This window comes from Megascapheus bottae, chromosome 5, assembly GCF_031878675.1.
Source record: "Megascapheus bottae isolate mThoBot1 chromosome 5, mThoBot2.hap1, whole genome shotgun sequence".
Taxonomy (NCBI): domain Eukaryota; kingdom Metazoa; phylum Chordata; class Mammalia; order Rodentia; family Geomyidae; genus Megascapheus; species Megascapheus bottae.
In genome coordinates, this window is record NC_143513.1 from 47,912,839 (window position 1) to 47,930,170 (window position 17,332).

Genomic DNA, 17,332 nt, shown 5'->3' on the forward strand with positions numbered 1-17,332 from the left:
TTTTAATGTCACTTCTTTTATCATTGTTCCACATCCCTCCCAACTCCACCCTTTCTTCAATTATCTTAATTTTGTAGAATATGTACTGAATTTTATAACTTTGTATACTTTTGTAGATCTACTAAAACCTGGTAAAATAAACAATTTGAAATGATAAATTCTGTATTCTGCTAATTTTATCTCAAGTTTTTAAAAAGTAAAAGGTTAGACAGAATTATATATAGATACGCTTTGTGAATGTGTGTCTACTCACAGAATTTATCAGATCCATGTGGACTTTTTGCTCCATGTTCTATTGTCATGAATTACAAATGGGTTTAATGCCATCTTCAAGTTTTTCAGTCTTTAAATAAATAGATGAGCCAAATTAAACATCTGTGACAGACCACAACTGTTGGTTCTGCCAGGAGAGTACTCATTGCTAGGCTCTGGTTTTTGTTATTATTCAACTCCCTCTTCATGAAATTGTTGTTTCCCTAGTAACTAGGTTGTTTTGGCCATTGTTTTGCCTTTTAATGGCCCTGGGAGTGGAATCTTGTCAAACATTTAAAATTATAGCCCTTCCTAATTCATTCAACAAACATTTATTGAGTGCCTACTATTGCCAGACACTTTCCGTTTCTAACCAACAGTAAAGAACTCCATTTGATTAATTGTGAGTTTTCTCTTATAGACATTGGTAAGTGTACTTCAAAGATGCGAATGGGACTCATTTAGTGCTGGTGTGCTGGTGCTCGAGCTGAAAAGCCAGTAGACCGGCTGTTGAGTAACAGACAGCAAAGAACAAAATTATTGGAGCGAATTTTGTTTTTTTTTTTTTTTTTTTTTTTGCATTTGTAGACTGTTTTCTTCCTTACAGACTTTTAGCTCTTTGTGTGTGTTAGAAGATAGACTGTGAACAGAAAAAAAGTCTTTTCCTTTCCCAATATTTTCATGTTGCTAGCACTTACTTAACTGAATGTGACATAACATTTTGTAGCATCAAAATATGATCAGACACACACACGCACACACATGCACACAATTTCCTCCAATATTTATCAACAGTAAATGTAAGCTCACACCTGTATTCCTAGCTACTCAGGAGGCTGAGATCTAACGACTGTGGTTTTAAGCCAAACCAGTCAGGAAAGTACGTGAAACTTTTTTTTTTAAATTAATTAATTAATTAATTAATTAATTAATTGCCAGTCTTGGGCTTGAGCTCAGGGCTTGAGCACTGTCCTTGGACTTTCTCAAGGCTAGAACTCTACCACTTGAGCCTCAGCACCACTTCTGGCTTTTTTCTATGTATGTGGTACTGAGGAATCGAACCCGGGCCTTCATGCATGCTAGGCATGCACTCTACCACTAGGCCAAACTCTCAGCCCTAGTACATGAAACTTTTATCTCCACAAACTACAAGAAAAAGCTGAAGTGGGGCTGTAGCTCAAGGGGTAGAGCGCTAGCCTTGAGCACAAAAGTTCAGGAACTATATCCAGGCCCAGAATTCAAGCCACAGGACCAGCAAAACAGAAGAAAAAAAGAAGTAAATAGTATGTTCTCATCACCAGAGTCCCTTAGGCAAGGCTTGAAATCTTATTCTGAGAGAGTTAAGGGAGACTCAATCTAAGTAAAAGTTAAGACTATCTGATAAAGTCCCAATAAGCCAGGCCATTCTTTTCAATTCCACCAAAATGTGCTTTCAGGGTGTTCATAGGAAAAGATCTGACATTCTAAAAGACATCAACAAACAAGGAAGGAACCCTACCATATTCTTTTTAAAATTTATTTATTTATTTATTTATTTATTATTGTGATTAATAGAAGGGTTACATTATATTCACCAGATAAAAAGTGTCTAACTTCACAAACATTGATACTCTTTCTCATGACATGGTCCCAATTCCCCCCCCCCTTATCTTGATTTCCCCCCTTCCCTATCCAATTTCAAGTAACCAATTAAGCACATATAAAATACATCAGATAACAAGGTGAAACATTGTAACAGTATGAGGTAACCAATGGATGGCAAAAGAGATGAGCAATAACATAGTACATTAAGAACAACAGTCACTCATTATATGGCTTTTGTTTCCTTATCCTGGAGGTCCTTACATTTAGTGTCATACTATTTGGCCTGATGTCTCTATTTTAATGTTCTACTGTAAATCTCTGCCAGGAGAGCCCAAGGTTTCTACTGATTATGACAAATGAGGGAGACTGTTGGGCCTATGTTCCTTTGAGTCTGGCTTACTTCACTTAATATGATTTTTTCTAAGTCTTTCCATCATATCCTTTTTTATATTACTTCCTTTTATTAACCAGCTGTCTTTACTAACAACAATGTGATAGAAAGGGAAGTGCAAGGCAAACCGTAGTTCTTTTTTCTGGCCAGAAAAGGTACAGAACGTTGGTATGCATGTGTAAAGAAGTGGAGAAAACAATCAAGTTAGTTTTGTGTGGTACTTCCAGTGTTCTTTTAAGAAAACTATACACACATATGCGCGTGCGCACACACACACACACACACACACACACACACACAACCCATAAAATGAGCACCATATAATTTCATTGATTTTGCATATGAGTTTAATGTGATTGCATGGCATTGAAAGCTGGAATTACATAATGCAAAGATAAATGATAAGATTCACGTTAATAATGGAACATTTTTGTTTTTCTTTAAAGTGATGCTTACGGGCCGGAGTTTGGCCTAGTGGTTAAAGTGCTTGCCTAGCATGCATGAAGACCCGGGTTCGATTCCTCGGTACCACATACATAGATTTTAAAAAAAAAGCCAGAAGTTGTGCTGAGGCTCAAGTGGTAGAGCTCTAGCCTTGAGAAAGTCCAGGGACAGTGCTCAGGCCCTGAGCTCAAGCCCAGGACTGGCAAAAAATAAATAAATAAATAAATAAAGTGATGCTTACGTGGAAAAATTTTAAAACATCGTACCTTTCTTTCCTTGCTTCTTTTCATTTTGCACCGTGCTCTACAAATTAGGTAGTGTGCCTCCACGACAGTGAGTGTGGATCTCCACTATAGTCCACAAATACTTTATGGAGTCCTATCCTATGACACCAACAGGTCTTCCTAGCGCTGCTCCCATTCTTTTGAGCCTTCAGCCTGGGTTCTAGTAGCATTTTCTACTGTGACCAGCTCAGTAGTAGATGGAGAAGATTGGTGTTCACTTAAGGTGAAAGAGAAGTGTCAGCTTTGCTTGTTATTTTCCCTTAACTCTTCTCCCCCACTCACCTTTCAGGATATTTTATCACAGGCTAGGCAGATGTAAAAATGGTTTAATATATGCTATAATACATGCCATATGTAAAATATATGTAAAGTATAATCTGCATACCAATTATCCAGATTCAACAACAGTTTTTGCCCGTTTGGAGTGTACATTGATTTCCTGCTGCAGTCATGACTAGTAGAAGGCCTTTTGTTTTGACTGTTAAGGGTCACAATATCCCTGTCCACAATGGAATGTAGCAAGTTGACAGCCCATTTTTAAAAATAAATTAAAGGCCATTAACCAACAGTTTAAAATGGAAAAGTATCCTTAAATATATGTCCTGCTGGCCAAGGAAAAGCTTAGCTCTTCTTGAGCATCAAGTCTCATCTTCAACTACATTTCGTTTTGTTACAAAAAGCTGCGAAGAGGGGACAAGCTCCATGTCAGCTAAAGTCAATGAATTACATTAACCAACAGCACTTATTCCCACAGATTAGTGGATGTTTTATCTTTTCACACAAAAGAGAAAAGGAAACACTTAGGAAAAATGATTTCCTTGCGAGGCGGTCTTCTTTGTGAGAGGAAATGATTATGTGGTCATAGAGTCAGCAATGTTTTTTGTCTTCCACCATTTCATAAGAATAGTTTTGTCATTAATGAGCTTTGCAAAAAGATCATAGTCACAAGAATAGAGTCATGTAGTACAAGATGCTGGCCTATTTTGTCAGCAAGGAAAAGAAGCTATCCTTTCATCTCTGCTTGTTTCACTAGTAGACACAATAAAAAAATGTTATGTCATTTTATAAATATATGCTTGGGGCCAGGAGTTTGACCTAGTGGTAGAGTGCTTGCCTAGCATGCATGAAGACCCGGGTTCAATTCCTAGGTATCACATACATAGAAAAATGCTGGAAGTGGTGCTGAGGCTCAAGTGGTAGACCTCTAACCTTGAGAAAGTCCAAGGACAGTGCTCAGGCCCTGAGCTCAAGCCCAGGACTGGCAAAAAATAAAAAATAAAATTAAATAAAAATAAAAATAAATAAATAAATAAATAAATATATGCTTGGGGGGGCTGGGAGTTTGGCCTAGTGGTAGCCTGCTTGCCTAGCATGCACAAAGACCCAGGTTCAACCACTCGGTACCACCTCATAGAAAAAAGCTGGAAGTGGTACTGTGGCTCAAGTGGTAGAGTGCTAGCCTTGAGAAAGTCCAAGGACAGTGCCCAGGCCCTAAGTTCAAGGCCCAGGACTGCCAAAAAATGTGTGTGTGTGTGTATATATATATATATATATATATATACACACAAGATATGCATGTGGGTATGTGTGTGTGTGTTGGTCCTGAGACTTGAACTCAGGGCCTGGTTTCTGTCTCTGTGCCTTTTGTGCTCTGTCACTTGAGCAAAAGCCCATTGGTGATTCATTTGAAATAAAATTCCTATCTTGAAGCCAGTCTGGGCTGGTTTGGAACTGCAATCTTCAGGTCTCACATTGCTGAGTAGCTACAATTATAGGCATAAACCACTGGTGCCCAGCCAGATAAAGACTTCTTTTTCATGTTCTATTGGAAAACCATAGAACAGAATAGTAATGTCCAAACCTACAAGAATGTAGAGAATGGAAGAATGGGAAATTAATATTTATTGGATGCCCCCTTTGTATTATTACTCTTATGTTTATCACCAATTTAATTCTCATGGTGTCCTAAAAGGCACAAATTATTGTTCTTGTGTTATATAGAGGGAAAGTAAAGACCCAGAACTATGTACTAATTTCAATAGCTATTATTTTCCCAGAATGGTGGCACACATCTGTAATCTCTCCATGCTTGAGCAGCAGTGGAAGGTGGCAGGGAGATCTCCAGTTCAAGGCCAGCCTGTACTACATAATAACGTATCTCAGAAAAGAAAATTGCATTATTGCCACTACTCATATTGTGCTGTACTTGAATTTATGCAAAACACTTTATATTCATTATAAAATGTATTATGTGGGAAATCATATTAAGCCTAAAATACACATGGGCTGAATGAAGCATTGTATCCATGGCCACCATCTTGTAAATTACCAATTGTAATTGGCTGATTCAGAATTTGGAGTCAACTTTGTCCAGCTGAGATCCTTGCTATTCTCTCTGGATCCACAGGAGACTACAGTTTCCTTTTTTCCATATTGTGCTTCACTTTCCCTTTACCATTGTCCTTTCAATTACTCTTAGATTTTTTTTGGTAAAGGACAAAGAAGCAAATGTAAGATAACAGGCCCTTTGTTACCATCTTGCATTGTAGTAAGTCTAAATAATGGGTCTGTTCTTTTCTACATAGTTTTATCTAACACAATATTTTCTTTTTACTTTGTCCAATATGGTCTTTTCAAAATAAATATATTGCACAGCCATTTTAAAATTGCTACCTAAAACATTTCATTGGCAATTGATCTAGGCTAGTCAAAATTGGATAAGACCCAAAGGAACATAGGCTCAATGATTTCCCTCATTTGTAATAATTAGTACACATCTAGGACTCTCCTAGCAAAGGATTACAGTAAAGCAAAACATAAGGAACTCTAGAATATGGAAACAAGAGCTTTATCTTGTGTGATAGCTGTTCTTAATGTAGTATGTTATTTCTCTTTTTTTTCTTTGTCCTTTGGTTAATCTCATATTGTTACTGTATCTGACTTTGTTACCTGGTATATTGTATATACATTTATTTGTTTATTTGAAATAGGAAAGGGAAGGGGGTAACCAGATGGTTGGGAGTGGGTGGGGGAAGGAAACAGGGACAAAACAAGAGAAGGGGTATCAATTTGTGAGAAGTAATGCACCTACTATCTGGCAAATGTAACTGTAACCCCTCTGTACCCTGACAATAAAAAAAAATTAAAAAAAAACATTCTTGGCTATAGGAATTGGTTAGTTCAAATTAGCACATAGTTTAATGGAAGAGATTGTGCGTGTGTGTGTGTGTGTGTGTGTGTGTGTGTGTGTGTGTAGATGGCTATTGTAACTAGAGCTCTAGACCACCTCCATCGACTGCATATCTCAGATCCAGCCACTTGCCCCAATACCCCAAATAAGGAGACAAATGGTGGTGGAAGGCAGTATAAGATTTATTTATTTGGCATAGGTATGCCATAGTAAGAGGCAGAATGGACACTTCAGTCCGTTTGTGGGGTATAGACATGAGCTTTAGGTTTTAGTAGAGGAAGAATTAGGGATAGAGAGAGATACAAACTTAAACAGACCCAGGCAAAATGTAGCCTGATTGATTATTGCCTCTGTTCTGGTTCTGAAGAACTTATCATGGCTGTCATCAATTGGGCGTTGCAATCTGGTTCCCATGAGAAGATTCCTCCTGCTGCAGGATGGAGCCACATCATTATAGGTAATTGTCCTCACTTGGGGATAATCTGTCCTATAAGGCTCTGCTCTTCCTTTCCTTGTGGGTAGTTTCAGTTTCTCATCATAAAGATAACATTGTTCTCTCTTGTCCTTCCCAGAATCCCTGGTGATTACACAGGAGAGATTTGGAATAAGGACACAGCTGTAATTTGAAGGCAGGGATGTCAAACTTTAATTTTACTTTGTTTACTTATGTGTCCAAGTAAGAAGTATGTATTTTAGCAAAGTTTCTAAGTACCTGTTATAGAATCAAAGATACCGAGTGTGTAAAGATCATACAGAGTCAAGTAAGTCAGAAAGGTGTTTGAGAATGAGTAGCCAACTGGGGATGTCAAGAGTCAGAGTTCAGCATCACAGAAGGAGAAGAAAAAGAGACTATTTCAAAGCCGAAGTAGTCAATTGTATCATATTCAGCATAAAGGCTAATTGCAGTGAATTCAATAATTAATGGAATGGGGTAAAGATAGTCTTCTTTCTAAATGGACTTGAAACATCTGGATATCCATATTCACAAGAATGAAATGAGACCCTTATGTAAGTTAATATGACATCAACTGAAAGCCGCCTAAAGATTTGAAACTAAAAATGTCCCAGTAGGTAACATAAAGGAAAAGCTTTGTGAGGCACGTCTGGCAATGCTGTTCTTTTTATATGACACAAAAAGTATAAGCATGCACAAAAATACACAAAGGAGATTACTTCAAACTAAAAAGCTTTTGCACACAGCAGTCAGCAGACCTGACACAATCATCTACTAGAGAAAATATTGACAAACTGTTTATGTGATAAGGATGATAAGGAGTTAATAGTCAAAATAACAAAACATTCAAAATTAAAAAAATCAAAATAAGATTCATTTATTTGTAATTAACAACTTTATGTAGCTTTTTGTAAAAAGAGATAAAGTTGACCTTGGAGGATAGGAAGTAGAGACATGGAGAGAGGGAGGACTGACTGGAGGAACTCAGAGAATGGAGCCAAAAACCCCAAACACTGAGAATAAAATCTTGTCACACAAAAGAAAAAGGTAGGGCCAATCGGCAAAGAATACTAGGAAAATTCCATATGAATCTTTTTTCTTTTCTTTTTTTCCTAGCCAAGGTCTGGGATACAATAATAATATAGTTGTCTCATTCCCAACAAAGCCCAGTGGTTTATAACTATGTTTTTTCAAATATTGTTACAAATAAATAAAAATATTGGTTGAGTTATGCCACTGTGAAACATTCTATAGATAAACACACAAAGAAAACAGATTTCTTGGTGAGAGCAGGCATTCCCATTCCAATGGGCCACATTCTGCATTAAATATGAGAACCAAGAGTATTCTATAATTATGATTATAGATGTAATTACTAACATTTGGAATCTGTTTGCTTGAGTAGATTGGATGATTACAATATCATGTTAAAGAGGCTGAGGTTCAAATCTATAAAGGGTCCAGTGCTTTGCAAGCATAAAAACTTCCGTGGTTGGAAAAACTGTCTTCTTAACCTGAGTGAGGTTAAGAATGTTTGGAACATGGGGATGTAGGGAGGTAGAGTGGGCTACAAAGGAAACATTACAGATTACTCTACACCAACTTGTCACCTCAGCCAGGAAAACCAACCCCAAACCACAACCCATTTCATAGCATTATCTTTGCCCTATAAGGAACCAGTACATTTTGTTTTTTGGCTCATAAGTGTTTTTTTCAGATAAGTTTATCTGAAAAAATGGGGATATAATGTATCTTTCATGAAGATTATATTATGCTGAAGACTAAGTGAAATGAAATGTTTAAAATACCATCTAACTCATAATAAAATCTTGAGAAATTTTGCTATAAAAAATCTATTCAAGAGAGCGTTTCTGCCTGCCGATAATCCACCTACCTCAGTAGTCCACAGACATGGCTATGGTCCAGATTTCTAACCATCTTTGCCTCTCCACATGATCCCATGCCTAATTTAGTTACCTTTCTTGGCACCACTGTGTACTCTGAACATTCTCGTTCCTGAGTCCCACACTGAATATATTTTCCTATTTCTTTACTTCCTCTTTTCCCTTGGTCATTAGGACAAAATTAGTCTATACTCTCCTCCCTCATTCTTCACTGGGTCCAATAAAACACATGAAATTAACCATTTTAACCATTCTACATGTAGAATTTAATACTTTGAAACATCCATAATGTTGTACAACCTTTTCCATCATTCAAATTTATAATTCTTTTTGTCTTGCAAAATTGAAACTATCCATTGAATATTAACTTCCCATTGTTTCCTTGTCTTGGCCCCAGCCATCACCATTCTACTGTTTGCTTCCATGACTTTGATAAATGTAATCATGCCACATATGTATTTGCACTGATTTGTCTATCACACTAGGCATAATGCCCTCAAGGGTCGAGCACATTGTAGCATTTGTTAGAGTGTTCTTTCTTTTAAAGGAAGCACTATTATACTTGATGCATGGGATGGACATTTGGGTTGTGTGATTGGCATACACCTTTCATCTTAGAATGGGAAGTAAAAAGAGAAGAACCTTGTTCCAGGCACATGCCATGGTGGGAATCAAGACACTATCTCAAAAATAACCAGTGTAAGAATGGGCTGGAGGAATAGCTCAGTAATAGAGAGTGCTGTGTAGTGAGCATGAGGCTTTTACTTCAAACTCACTAATGCCAAGAACACACAAAGCCAATGACCCAACACATTTTGATAAAGCATGTCTCTATTTAAAGTTGAAATCTGAGTGATGATTTTGGATATACTGAGCACTTTACCACTATCCATGTATAACTAACTGATCATGGTAATGTATCCTGGAGTAGTATGGGTTAAGATAAAATAATCAGCATATAGCCTGTTACAAAAGTATAAATTCTTGGGGTTTCATTTAAATATCATCTTAGGTAGGGAGTGTACTATCATACAGTCTTTCTGTAGATATTTTTTCTTTCTTTTTTTGTTTTTTGTTTTGCTAGTCTTGGGCTTGAGCTCAGGGGCTGAGCACTGTCCTTGGACTTTCTCAAGGCTAGAGTTCTTCCTTTTTTTTTTTTTTTGCCAGTCCTGGGCTTGAGCTCAGGGCATGAACCCTGTCCTTGGACTTCCTCAAGGCTAGAGCTCTACCACTTTGAGCCTCAGCACCACTTCCGGCTTTTTTCTATGTATGTGGTACCAAGGAATTGAACCCGGGTTTTTGTGCATGCTAGGCAAGCACTCTACCACTAGGCCAAACTCCTGGCCATTCTTTCTTTTTTTAAGTGTTTGTTTCTTTTTATTGTACTCTTTTCAGTTATTTTTTCATATAATTTTTATTGTAATTAATAGAAGGGTTGCATTATATTCATCAGATAGAAGGTGCATTGCTTCACAAACATTGATAGCTTTTCTCATGTTTTGGTCCCCATTTCCCTCCCCCACCCCCGCCCCTCATCTTTTTTTTTTTTTTTCTGGCAAAAGTACTTGAGAATAGACCGTGAACACAAATGAACCATTGAGGATTATGGAAGGAAAGATTAGCATGTTTTTGATAGGTAAATCATATTTCTTAACTGCTCCTAACATACTTGCCTGGATTGACCAAAAGAAATAGTTTTAGTTTGTGTTCTGACCACTTCCATATCTACGTCTGAAGTTCAATTATATAGAACTGGCTTCTGAAGTTTAGTTCTGATCTATGCCACATAAAACATTACAATGATGACATTCGTAGATCAGGGCCTTTGGTTAATGACACATTTGTACAGCATATAAAATGATACCAAAGGGTATGATTAAGTAAATTGTACCTTAGAATTGTGACAGATGCCTTTCATATAAACTTCCAAAGTATAAATTATATAACAGTGAAAACTAGGAATAATTTGACATTATAAATGTTAAGCATGGCTTAATAGGAAAAGGGAATTTACAAGTTTTTAAGTACATGCTTTGATCTTGGTAGTTTCACGTCTTCAAAACCAATTTACATGTGACATTGTTTGGAAGTTTGTTCCTATATCCATTTGAAAATAAATAAAGTTACTTAGATTGCTAGGACTCCTCAAATGTTTGATGATAAGGTTACATATAAAATAAGTAGGGAATATTGGTCTTAGAGTTTCACAGTAAGTCTGCATGTTTGTGTCAGCAGAGAACTGTGTTTGTGAATGTGAAAAGGATCTAAACTAGGTAAATGTATTTGTTCTTACAATGCTGTTTCTCCTTCTCTGATTTCAATTGCTCTTTTGCCAAAAAATGAAAAAATAAATGAGGACTGGATTCTGTCCAATAGTTGGAATATAAGCGACAGTGACAATAATTTTGGATTTCATATACCAATTGCACTGATGACTCACTGGAAAAGTGGTATAAACCACTTAAATCTTGTGCTACTAAAACCTAGATACATTAGGCCATATAGTATGACACTAAATGAAAGGACCTCCAGGACATAGAAACAAAAGCCATATAACGAGTGATGGTTGTCCTTAATGTACTATGTTATCTCTCGTCTCTTTTGCTGTCCCTTCGTTATCTCATATTGTTACAGTATTTTACCTTGATATCTGATATATTGTATATATGCTTATTTGGTTATTTGAAATAGGATAGGGAAGGGGGAAAACAAGATGAGGGGTGGGGGTGGGGGAGGGAAATGGGGATCAAGACATGAGAAAGGGTATCAATGTTTGTGAAGTAATGCACCTTCTATCAGGTGAATATAATGTAACCCTTCTATTAATTACAATGAAAAATAGATGAAAAAAAATCTTGTGCTAATTCAGTCCTTGGATGTGTTCAACACAAAGGACAATGTTGATCCTTAAAATTGTTAGTGAGGGAAAGTTTTCAACCGTACTAAGAGGTGATTTCATTATGTACATTTCTACCACTTGAATAAAAACACTGATTTTAAGTCACTTTATGTACACTTTGAATTATAAAACTTTACATTGATAAACCTATTTTCTTTTGTCAACACTATTTTCTATCTGTATGATCCACAACTTTGGCACCCTTTTTGCATGGATTTCTTTTCTCTGATGACATCTTTTTATACTATTTCAGGTCAGTGAGTCTGCTAGCTTCTGCTGGTACTTGAATTTTGGTTTTTTTTTTTTTTTTTGCCAGTCCTGGGCTTGAGCTCAGGGCCTGAGCACTGTCCTTGGACTTTCTCAAGGCTAGAGCTCTACCACTTGAGCCTCAGCACCACTTCCGGCTTTTTTCTGGTATGTGGTACCGAGGATTCGAACCCGGGTCTTCATGCATGCTAGGCAAGCACTTTAACCACTAGGCCAAACTCCCGGCCCTCTTGAATTTTGGTTTTATCTTCTATATTTCATCTAGTTAGATTAGAATAATTTTCCTTAATATCTACTGCTGTCATAGTAGCCTATTTTTCTTACATGAAACTATAATTTATGTCTAATATAGCTAAAATAATGTATCTTAGATTTCACATAATTTTTTTCAAAAGGTTTATCATGTTTATGTATGATTTACTCTCCATTGATATAATCTACCTTTTAGTATGTAAGGGGGAAAATTAAATTTAGAATCAGATATTTGCAATTACAAATGGCCTTAGAGGTTATCTAGTTCAAACCATTTTTTATTGATAAGGAGGTTGGTAAATCACTTGTTTAGGTTTTGTAGCATTTAGGAGAGACTAAACTCCTAAATCCTTGTTACTACTATGACAGGCCTTAATATACTTCTTTTTTTAATTGCAAAGGTGATGTACAGAGGGGGTTACAGTTACATAAGTCATGTAATGAGTACATTTCTTTTTCAACAGTGTCACCCCTCCCTCGCTTTCTCCTGAATTTATTCCTCCTGGTATTCTCCCCCCACCCCAAGTTGTATAGTTCATTACCAGCATATTGTTTGGTGAGTATCACTGTTGAGTTCTTATATATTTGAATTGAGTTTGGTTGAGGGCAACTCATGGTGGGTTCTGTCCCTAGGTCAGCTTTTCTGTTCATAGTCAGATACTGAATCTTTAATTCATCCAAAATGATAACCCCCTGAATCAGAAGTAAATGCAGAGAATGGGCACAGGCCAATCATCCCACAAAACCACATATGCTCCACAGATGACTGGAGAGTCATCTTTGTGTTCCCGGACATCATATCACTTCTCAGTGATGGCAAGGCATTCCACATTCACCTGCTAAACGTTGGTGTCCTCTACGAAGTAGGCACAGTGCTTTTAACATGTTGGAGTCCCCGCCTTCAAGGGGTTTACAGTCTAACATGAATGCAAGTGTGAAACAACCAGGAGTTGAGTCCTTAAGTGTAAGATTACATATCTTAAAGGCATAAAATTAATTTTCTGTTTTGCATTGTGGTTTCTTGCGAAATCTACTTTTATGTATCCAAGAAATAAGTGAAAAGTTAGCTATTCATAATTATGAAGTATAAAAACAATATTCTTTGGGTTAGACAGTATAAAATGCAAAGGCAAAGATCTTTTCTAGGTACAAACATTTGTGTATGTATACCTGTCTTTTTTTCCCTCAGAAAACTTCTATATATACAATGCGCATATATATTATATATATAATTTTAGGTTAAATATGTTGTTCACTTATCCTAGACACACTTTGCTATAAATATATGTGGATCTACTTTATATTTTTAAACTGGCTATATATTATAGCTTTATACTCACAAATGGTAATTTAAGAAGTTCATTTTAAAGTCAGAAATACTGAAGACATAAAACACAAATTTTCACATATACGTAGTGCCACTGAACCTGCATAACGTATTTGAAACAGCCTTTTTCATAGTGAACAATTCATAGCTTCAGCCATATTGTAGTTATCAAAGTGACTATTTCTTCACCTTATTTTAATTGCTTGCCTTTTTGGTTTTCATTCATAAGGGTAAAGAACTTGCTTGTTAAGCTGAGAAAGCAGTAAAAAGTCAAAAGTTTTTCCTGCACTAGGCCACACTTGGTGCAGTCTGTACGTATCTAGATACAGATGCCAGGATCCAATATCCTTGTGTTTTAACACCCACAGACTTTGCTCACGAATTCTGGCTCTCCTCTCCTTAGCACTTGGCTTGGCTTCCTGCCTTTTTATCAGTGGCAATCTATCAAGACCCTGTAATGTATTCAGTACAGGGCAGAACAAATCAGTGTTCTCCCTCACAATTTAAGGAAGGCAGAGGGTTAGTTTTTGTTTTAAGATAAAACCTTTGCACAAAACTCCCCAAAACTTCCTTTATACCAAACAGCATTGTCACACCCTCACCCGTTCTTATTACTTACAGTCAGATGACTCAAGATCACTAACATTTCTATTCATCAGGAGTTTGCTGGCCCCAAATCAGCACATTCAGGCCCTCCCCTTCTTCCTCCTCTCTCCCCAGGGAGACTGACATTTGGAGTTCTTACAGAACCACGTTTATTAGAATAAAGACGATGTGTGTTTGCTGCCTGGACTGTTTGTCCTAGGATTTTTTTTTTTTAAACCAAGTCTCCCATCCTCTTTGTTGAAGTTCATTTTTTGAGGTGAGGTAGAAGGAAACCAGAATCTTTTAGCCTCGAAATCTTCCAGTTTGGAAACAAGAGCGGGGGCGGAGGAACTTAGCAGACCAGGGGGTGGCGGTTACTGTTCGCCGGGTAACAGGTACTCATTACCAGGCATCCCAGCGTCTCCTTTCCGTGACCCGGGCCCAGGCGCGGGGTCTGTCTTCCAAGGAGGCCGGGGGTGTGTGTGTGGGGGGGTCCCGCTGCAGCCTCTGCACTCGACCCACGGTTCCCCTCTCGACCCCTTCACTTCACAGCTTCCTCTGCAAACTTACAAGGGAGGAAAAACAGTCTCCACTAAACTCTAACACGTCCCCGAGGCCTCACTGCTCTTGATCCGGGCCGACCCCGCCCTGCAACTCCGCGCCCTCGGCACACACACAGGGGCGGCAAGGAGAGAAAAATCACCCAGATGAGGCGGCACCGGCCCTCTCCCGGCCTTCAGAAACGGCCTCGGCCCGCCCAGCCCGAGCCCAGGTCCGGCCGGCCAGCCCCAAGGGAGGGCCGCGGCCCCCGGCCCCCGCGCGGGCTGGGCGGCAGTGCGGGAAGGGGGCGCGGGGCGGCCGAGAGGTGGCGCCGGCGGGTCCCGGAGAGCCGCCGAGGCCGCGGACTCGGGGGGTCGCGCCGCCCCGAGGGGCCTTCTCCGGGAAAGGGGCCGGTGCGGTCGCCGTGGTGCGCCGCGGCTGGTTCTGTCGAACGCCCGGAACTCGGCGCTGAGAACTTCTCGCCGCGCGCCCGCGCCCCGCGTGCGCGGCCCCCGCGGCTCCCGCACCCAGTCTCCCGTCCCCCGCCCCTCGTCCCGCGCCCCCGTCCCTCGCCTGCCCCCGCCTCCGCCTCCTCCTCCTCCACTCCTCGAGCCGCGCTCCCCCCCTGCCGGCCGCCGGCCGCGCTTCTCTCGGTTACAAAGGAGGGAAAATGAGCGGGGCGGCGGCGGCGGCGCGGAGCGGGGCCATCTCGGCGTCGGCGAGCGCAGCCGCCCCCGGCACCACGTAAACCGCCCGCACCCGCTCGCCCGCCCCGCGGCCCAGGCCCGAGCGCAGCCTGCGAGCCCGCCGCGGGCCTGCCAGCGCGTCGCCGCCCGGCTGCGGGAGGAGGCGGAGGCGGCGGCGGAGGCGGCGGCGGAGGAGGCGGAGGCGCCGCCTTCCCCGCGCCGCGCGCCCTCGCCGTTGTCTGCGCTTCGCTCTCTGGACCAGTTTAGGGGAAGTTGCCGGGTGGGGGTGGTCCCCGCGTCGCCCAGATGTGCGACCTCATTGAACCGCAGCCAGCCGAGAAGATCGGCAAGATGAAGAAGTTGCGGAGAACTTTGTCGGAGAGTTTCAGCCGCATCGGTGAGTGGCGAGCCGTTCCCGGCGTCCGGCCGGCCGGGAGAGCCCCCCGCACCGCCCCCCGACCCCGCGCCCCCCGCCGCGCTCTCGGGACCGACCCGGCCGCTGCCACCCCCCGGGGTGAGCGGCGGGCCGGGTGGGGGGGAGGGATGGAGGCGGCAGTGCTGGGGACCCGGGGGAGGGTCAGGGCGGGAAGGAGAGACACCCCCTTTCCCGGGATCCGGGGGTGCATTTGTGGACTGCCTCCAGCCTTCAAGTTGGGTGCCTCGGGACTGACACTCGCGCAGCTGCGGTCTTCCAGCTCTCGGGGGACGGACGAGGGGGACGCGGCTCCCCCTCCAGCGGGCCGTGCGTCCTGCCCGGGGGCCCGGCTTTGTCAGCGATGTATTCCTGGGATAATTCAGCTTGGGAGGTCGGCGGGCCGTGGACGGGGATGTGTGCGCCCTGGTATTGGTCCAATGCGGTCCACCGAGAGGGAAGTGGGACAGATACCTTGGGACCTTTTGTTCAGTACCTCGAGTCCTAGAAACGGAGGTTTCGTAATGGAGTCTTGAAAGTGTCCGAGCCGTCAGGCTCACCGGAGCGACAGGCGCCCGGAGAAGTTTGTCTGGACCTCTGGGCTCTCGAGCTCGTTCGGTGGGCTCCGAGCTCCGAGGGGTCCCAGGGTCATTGAGTCACAAAAGCCAAGCCAGAGAATGTTTAGGATGGAGTCTTCGAAAAGAAAAACACCCAGGACCCCCGCTGGGTCAGGGTGGTGGCAGTGCCATGTGCAGGGGGTCTGCTCAGGGAGGAGGGCGACACAGAGCAGACGCCCTTCATCTACCCTGGAGACGTAGCCAGCCGCCTCTGGGACTGTCACAACTTTCACTGATGGCTGTCCCGGGCCAGGGAAACCTGCACCCCCGCCCCCCGCCCCGGGCCCAAGAAACCTCCCAGCCTTTGTTTTACCTGTCATCCACGTTAATGAAGGTGTTAATGGAGATTAATCATGGTGGTGCTAATCCCTGGGAATAAAACCCTGGAGTGCCACTCAGTATCACCCATTTATTGGAAAAGCCAACTTTCTTCTAGTGACTGGAAGACTGGAACAGAATCTAGTCACTTTTTTTTTTTTGTGGTGGTTGTTACTGTTTTTGATCTAAAAAATTGTCAGTGCCTTCAAGTGTCATCTTTCCCAAGCTGACTCCAAGTCTGTTTCGAAACCAGGAAAGGGGTGCTGGTTTTACTTTATTGCACGGATGGGTGTATTTGTGGTTTCCTTCTTCAGAGCTAGGGATGAAGTTTGAAACCAACAAGAGTGTGAGAGAGGGAGGTGTGGAGTCCCGTGCATTATTAACAAGAATGTTTCAGCCCCCCACCCAGCCATCACAGAGGCCACTCCTGGAGCCCATTAAACTGGGTTCTAAAACACATTAACTGTATATTTACTAATGCTAATGACTCTGTTGGAGTCCCTCCAGTTCTGTGCTAAATAATTCATTACTGTTGGGTCTCAGTAAGATACTAAGGACATTAATATCAAAATTCCTTATGTTTAAATAATTTCAAGGTTTTGATTGACAATCAGTAACATTTAGATTAACTGCAATGGTGGCAAGTGGGGGAATTGTAGTTAATTGGATTTTCTAGCTTACTCAGATTTAGTGATGTGAAACTCCTTTTTTGTGTAACTTGTTAAAAAAATCTAAGATCTAGTGGATTTTTATCTCCTCCCTCTAGGAAACAGTACAGTGCAGTGAATATAATTGATTATTTCTTCTTGAAGGAGAAGTATGGTTCAGAATAGCAAATCTTGTAGAATAATGTAAAGGAGATATTGAAGTTTTAAGTGATTACAGTTGAACTGTATGTGTATTAGAAATAGCATGACAGAAAAAAA

At 41.2% G+C, this 17,332-nt stretch overlaps 1 protein-coding gene across 7 annotated transcripts in view; it reads left to right on the top strand.

The window, feature by feature from the left end:
• The first annotated feature begins 15,282 nt into the window (after nucleotides 1-15,282).
• Nucleotides 15,283-17,332, top strand: part of Cdk14 (cyclin dependent kinase 14) — a 468,058-nt gene continuing 466,008 nt past the window's right edge. For 5 of the 7 annotated variants that reach the window (XR_016535529.1, XR_016535528.1, XR_016535530.1 and 2 more), the window contains exon 1: nucleotides 15,283-15,456. Coding sequence is in view for 2 of the 7 variants with exons in the window: in XM_090333066.1 (XP_090189192.1) it covers nucleotides 15,366-15,456 (91 nt within the window). In the remaining 5 variants the exon portion in view is untranslated. The remainder of the gene's footprint in view (nucleotides 15,457-17,332) is intronic. The other 2 variants (XM_090333066.1, XM_090333065.1) reach the window with 1 other exon arrangement.